This window comes from Tupaia chinensis, unplaced genomic scaffold, assembly GCF_000334495.1.
Source record: "Tupaia chinensis unplaced genomic scaffold, TupChi_1.0 Scaffold143333_1, whole genome shotgun sequence".
In the NCBI taxonomy this organism is placed as follows: Eukaryota; Metazoa; Chordata; class Mammalia; order Scandentia; family Tupaiidae; genus Tupaia; species Tupaia belangeri.
The window spans coordinates 344670-351016 of record NW_006203177.1 but is presented as its reverse complement, the minus strand read 5'-3'; the positions used below and the strand labels follow the sequence as shown (position 1 = coordinate 351016).

The 6347-nt window shown below is 54.5% G+C and overlaps 1 protein-coding gene across 1 annotated transcript in view; it reads right to left on the bottom strand.

Moving 5' to 3' along the window:
* The window catches only part of CLDN11 (claudin 11), a 15094-nt gene extending 8753 nt beyond the window's left edge, over positions 1-6341 (bottom strand). Inside the window, exons 1-2 of the mRNA XM_006163857.2 lie at positions 6027-6341; positions 2538-2702 (exon numbers count right to left, since the gene is read on the bottom strand). Coding sequence (XP_006163919.1) covers positions 2538-2702; positions 6027-6252 — 391 coding nt within the window. The 5' untranslated portion in view covers positions 6253-6341. The remainder of the gene's footprint in view (positions 1-2537; positions 2703-6026) is intronic.
* Between the last annotated feature and the right edge of the window lie 6 nt (positions 6342-6347).

Here is a 6347-nt window from a genome sequence, read left to right as displayed (position 1 = left end):
ACGGACAGACTGCAACTGAGGGACACACGCGTGCCACCCAGCCCCACCTCACTGTCCCACGATTCTGTCTACCTTATAACAACCCACTTTCATGGATTTATTTTGCCACAGGGCCTGTGCACTTGCTGGAGAGAGATGCACACAGAGAGAGAGAAGTGAGAAACCACTCCCCAGAGGGCATGGTCACACCACAAGCCCCTCTCCTCCATTCTCCTCTCGGGATTTTGAGCACGCACGCACACGTGCCAAGTGTGTTTTTCAAGCTGGGTCTGGGACTCAGAAGTCACTGTTGGCCATGTGGGGTCTGGCACCTTAACCACTACACCTCCAGTTGGCCCAACCCACTTCCAAAAAAAAGTAAAACTATTCAGCCTGGGAGTTTCAAACCTGTGGTTGGGTTTTTTTGTTTATTTGTTGTTGCTGTTGTTTTTAATATTTATCAGATGCCAAGAATATTGAAAGTTTTTTTTATTTTATTCAGTTATTGAATAACTATTGAATCTTTTTAAAATAATGTATTTACTTATTTTTATTATCGTTATTTTTAATTTGACCAGAGAGAGAGAGATGGAAAGTAAGAAAGCAAGCCACCAGGTCCAGATTCTGAACTGAGGTTGGTCATGTGGGAGTCAAGCCCCTTAACTGCCATACCACCTACCAACCCCACTGGTTGGATTTTTAAGGAGTCAGGGGTTGTCTGCTTGGGGGTTTTGGATTGTTTGTTGTTTTTTTTTTAATAATCAGTTATTCAACTAGACATTCGAAGGGCTGCCTACATCGACTTTGCTCTTATCCCTGTCATTCGCAGGTTTGCTGCCTGCTTCAATGTGCTCTCTCGCTTTTGGATACTCTGTGACTCTCGCGTGGAAGGCCAGACACACAGACCCATCTTTTGGCTCTGCCATCCTCAGAGTCCAAGAAAGCCTTCTGAGGTTCCTGCGAGTAGGTGAAAAAAAGTAGCAAACGACAGCCAATGTCTAGGATGAGAAAGGCTTCATCTAGATTTTGCACAAGGTTCCTTGTAGAGCTTCGGCCTTCCCGCTGGAAAGGTCACCAGATGCAAAGATCTGACTGCCCAGGGGCCTCTGTGAGTTGGATAAAGTGCCGAAGACGGACCCCGTGCTCCATGCAGCACTCCCACCCAGCTTTGGTGGAGTTCAGATCGAAACCCCGCACACAGACTCTTCTCTGGAAATGCCAGTAGTCTTTTCACACTTGTTAATACACATACGCACGCACACACACGCACACATACGCACACACACACACACACACACACACACACACACCAACTCCCAGCCCTGAATTCTGTTGCTTCAAATCTCTTGCAAACTTCCATGTCTTTGCAGTCCTGGGTACACTGTGGGTGAGAAGCCTTTAGGTAGGAGGTGAGTGCGCCGAGTAGCTTCAGCCCCCCCAGAACCCCCTTTCCTTTCCCCCTCTAGTGCATGATCTGATGTGCCCGTTTGGGGCAGCGGATCCCTTGTGCTAGGAGACGGTGACTGTCCAGAGCAGGTTCTCTTCACTGAGAGGTGCACTTGGCAACAGGAGATGCTACTCTTAAAATGACAACTTCTACGAGGACTTAGAACATCTAACGGAATTAGCACCCAAGAGAAATAATGGAGAGAAATGAAATCCCTGAAGAACACAGAGCTAGAAAGACCCTCCATGGGTTGTTAAACTGAGCCCTGTGTGTTCAGGAGTCTTCAGCAAAATGGAACAAGTGCATGCCATTTCCTTGGCCTGGGCTGTCCCTCCCTTCAAGCCATGACGTGACCACGTTTTCTCTCCAGACTCTGCTGGGTTCCTCAGCATTGGGAAACACATCCGGGGTGGCCTGAGTGCCATCCTGCGTGTGTGCACAGCCTGCGTGCGGCGTGAGGAGAACACGGGTCACACTGACGCGGTGTCCACATACAGACTGCTCTTTTCCCCCAGCATTCCCGGTGCCCACGACGGTGCTGGGCCCAGCTGCCCCATGAACACCACCTAGTTAAAGCCAGCTCTCCGCCTGTGCTACTGCCCTCGACGCCTCACCTGTCTCTTGTCGTCTTGTTTCTCTAGTCCGTCTTTACGTATTCATCGAGATTCTCAATCTTCACTGCATATAAGAATCATCTAGGCAGCTTTCTAGGCAGAGATATCTTTGCCAGCCCAATCCCTAGAAAATTCTGATTCGATTGATCTGCTGTGGTCGGGCATAAGTGTTCAAAGAGGGAAGCCATTGTGAAACTTGGGTGGAGACCCTCCCTGGAACATTCCTCTGTCCTCTGGTCTCTCCCAGAGGTGCCTCCTACCCTCGAAATCCTCGTTTTCTTCTCAAACTCATTTTTATGTTCAGCGACCTTCGCAGACATTACTTAACCCTTTGTGCAAACTGCCTGTGAAGAATGAAGGGACATGGAGCATGGGGTCTATTCTCCAGTGGACGCACTTGGCTTGCTTTCACGTTTCTCTTGAACTCAACAAAGCAATAACCACCAGACTCCCCAGGTTCGCTCGGAGTTGGAGCGCCCTGTAGAAAGCTGTCTTACCCAGCAGAATGAGCAAAACACCAGCCAGCTGGGCCCGCCTGTACTTGGCCACTCCAGGCTCATGGCCCATCCGGATGCAGGGGAGCACCGTCAGCAGCAGCAAAATGGCCGGCAGACCCAGGACCGAGGCAGCAATCATGAGGGCGCGGCAGGCCTGCACGTAGCCTGGAACAGAGAGTGGACAGGGTGGTCAGCCCATGGGGGCACCTCCTTGCTCCCGAGCCCCGCCTGTGGGAAACCTTCGCCACCTGCCTTCCTCCCCAGGCCTCATTCCAGGACCGAGGATGTGCTGAGAGTTGTCTGTCACTGAACACCTTCAACTTCTAAACAACCCAGGACAAACTAGGGGCTGGGGTGACGGAACGGGGCTCCTGGTAGACCACCAGGCATCCAGGATGAAGGGCCTGGGAGTGGACATGTATCTTGGCACCTTGGGAAAGATTCAGATAAAAACTCAGCTATTCCAAGATGTCTTCTGTAAATCGGGGCTGATTCTAGCCTGCTGTTGATATACTGACGCCATCGGGATCTGGGCAGGTTTCTTGGCTGCTGTTTTCCTTTCCTCATCTCTAGAGAAGAATTGAATATGCGCTAGTCTGTACATCTCGCTGATAGAATTCCACGGAAGGGTAAGCGAGTTCATTTACGCAGCGCTTATGCTGGGTACTCGGAAAGGTTAACTGCTGTTACTGGTTTTATTACTCCACCCCGGGCAGTACTGCTGTTACTGATATTCTTACTCCACGCCGGGCAGTAACTTTTATCTCCGGGTACACAGGGTGATTTTTTTGGTCCACTGTGTGCTTTTAGTTCACATCGGGTGTGAATAGTGTGTGTCCCTAAGTTAGCCTGTACTGAGGGTCCCCTCTTCGCCGTCTCCCCAAAGGCTGCTCTTCATGAGTCCTGCCCTACAAATGATCATGCGCCTCCCCGCCCCCCATCTCCGCTTAAAAGGCATCCTCCAGCCCTGGGGGTTCCTGGAGGGCTGACCCCAGCCCTGATCTCATGGACTTAACACAGAACCACAAGAGACGATGTAAACACTCTGAGTGAAGAGATAAAGCCAACGGAATGGGAAGGGGTAGAGCAAAACTACTGAACTCTATGCTGTCCAGTAAAATGCCAAGTCATAACTCTAATTTAAAAACAGATGATAATGTGTGCAATATTTATGTAGGATAAATCTGACGAGATCCTGAGAGAACCTCACAGACTTTGTTATTCACTTTCGTATTTATTCTTTCTCATTAAAACAGTCTCCCCTGCAAAAACAAAACAAAAAGGTTGCACGTATGACTCTCCTTTTTTGCTCAGGAGTTAGTCAGTGATCTGGACGAAACAGTTAGTGGCAAAGCCAAGAAACTGGTATCAACTTCAGCCACACACACCAGGACCCTCATTCCAGTCCCGCCAGCTCGACTGTGCACCAAGACCCCAATTCAACCCTGTGTCTTAGAAGCTGCATTGGCCAGAACTCTGGCTCCACAGACTCCCTTCCATCCATGGCTCAGCTCCTCTTCTTCAGAATGGAAGGAAATCAACCGGGGATCCATTGACCGGACCCTCAGCCATCAGTCACAAGAAGTCTAAGGCCCGGCCCCTACCCCCTCAGCTTGCAGAAGAGCCAGGGCCACACAAAGAAGCAGTCCACTAGCACCCCAAGTTCAGAACACATGGCACAGGCTGCTGGCGTGCTACCTGGCCAAGGCCAGGCCTAGAAATCAAAAGCCGGAGCCCAGGACTGTCCCACCTCCACCCACACCGTGAGGAGGCAGCTGGAAACACTAGGCCCCCTCTAAAAGGTGCACCACTCTGGGGGATGTCTGTGTTCTCTAAGAACAACCACTGGGCACTGAACCTCAGTAAAGGGGAACATCATTGCTGGGGGGAGGCAACAGAGAGTAGTTTCATCCTCTAGTGGAAGGTCCCTACAAATAAACACCATGCTGGGATCTTCATAAAACACAGCCTCCATTTACAGAGCACCGTCCCGCCACAGGAGGTTTACATTTCTTATCTCATTTGATCCCTAAAAATCCTGAAAGAGATGTGCTTGGTCTGGTTTCCCTTTTCAAAAGGGGGGTTGTTGAGGTAGCAACTTGTGCCCAATCACCCCGCTTGTGAGCGCTGGACCCCGGGAGCTGGTTCTCCAGCGTCTGACCTTTCAAAAGGCCGAAATGTTGAAAAGGACCGTGAAGACCGGGCTGACGGAACTGTGGGCACCTACTGCGTGCCAAGGCAATGCCAGGCCCCGGAGAGGACGCAGAGAAGACAGGAATGTAAAATGTAGTGGAGGACTGGATTCACAGGGAGCTAAAAACAAAATGAAATGCGGCTTCACAGGAGTAAGATGGGGATAAGACCCGTGTCTTACCTGAGAGAAAAGGACGGGGGATTGGTCCCCACTAGGACTACTTAAATAGGGTGCGCTCAGGGGACAGAATCTCCGGAAATAAAAGGCTGTTTCCGCTCCCCTCCCGCCCCCAGCCTCCGGCGGGCTTTCTCACTCCACTAAGGAAACCTAGCCAGGCCTGCAAACGCGCGGTCCGCCGAGGCTAGCGCACGGTGGCCACTTTGTAGGGGCCAGAGCGCAGATCAACCCGCAGGGCAGGACAGATTCCCAGCAGAAACCCGAGGGGGCGCCCGCGACCTCGCCATTTGACCAGCTGGCTCGTGATTCAAGTCTGTTTTGAAACCCGGCCCAGAATGTTTCCACCCGCGGCCGGCGGGGGAAGGGGGCGGCTGGCTCTCCCTTTCCTCCCCTCCCCACGCGAGGCCGGCTGGGGCGAGGAAGGGGTGGGGGGACTGGGGCGAGCGCCCACGCGATCTGTCTTCCCGCAGGGCATCGGCGGTCCACAGGGCGCCCCCTCCTCGGCATCCAGCCCCACCCGTGCTGAGGACACCGGGTCCCCCAAGCTGGCGGTCGGACGCCCCCGCGGCAGAGGCGGGGGTGGCGGGGAGAAGACCCGCCCTGAGGCCCGTGGATCCCGACCTGGGTTTGGGGAACGGGGCAGCCCGGGGATGTCCCGGGACCTGCTGCGGGGAAGCGGAGCGAGCGGGCCCTAACCAAGCCCGGACGCCTCGTCGGTCCCACGAGGACCCGGAAACTAATCGAACCGCTTGAGCCTCGCGGTCCTCCTTCCCTGTGCGGGTGGAAGCGGGGTGCCGCGGGCCAGGGCAGCGAAGTCGGTCACTGGACGGGGCAGGCTGGGCGGATGGGGCGAGGGGAGTCACAAGAACCGGCTTCCTCCTGGGAGTCTGTCTCGCACGAACTTCTCAGGGCCACTCGCAAGGCCACCGTTATTGCCCCGACCACCTTACTGCCGTTACCCCAAAGGACAGACAGGGAAACTGAGGCCGGGAGGAAGAAGGGCTGCCTGATTCTCTCACGGTGGGCTGAGAACGTCCAAAGCTGCGCGAAGGTCTGGGGCCCCCAGCGGTGTCTGCGCGGCACGCGGGGAACAGCCTGTCGCGGGGAGGGGTCCTTACCCGGCAGGATGAGGATGTCCACCAGGGGCTTGCAGTGGTACAGCCCCGTGGCCATGACGCAGTCGGCCCACAGCCCCTTGGAGCCCAGTTCGTCCAGCTTGCGGCAGGTGGGGATGGTGTAGCCGCAGGTCACCACCCAGTCGTTGGTGGACGTGGTGACGATGATGCCGATCCAGCCCACGAAGCTCGTGACGAAGCCCACCACCTGCAGGCACAGGGCCACCATGGTGCCCGCGCCTCGGCCCTCGCTGGCTGTGCTGCGGCCCCGGGCTGGACAGCGCCCGCGCCCGAACCCCCTCTCCCGGGCTCACTCGCCGCTGG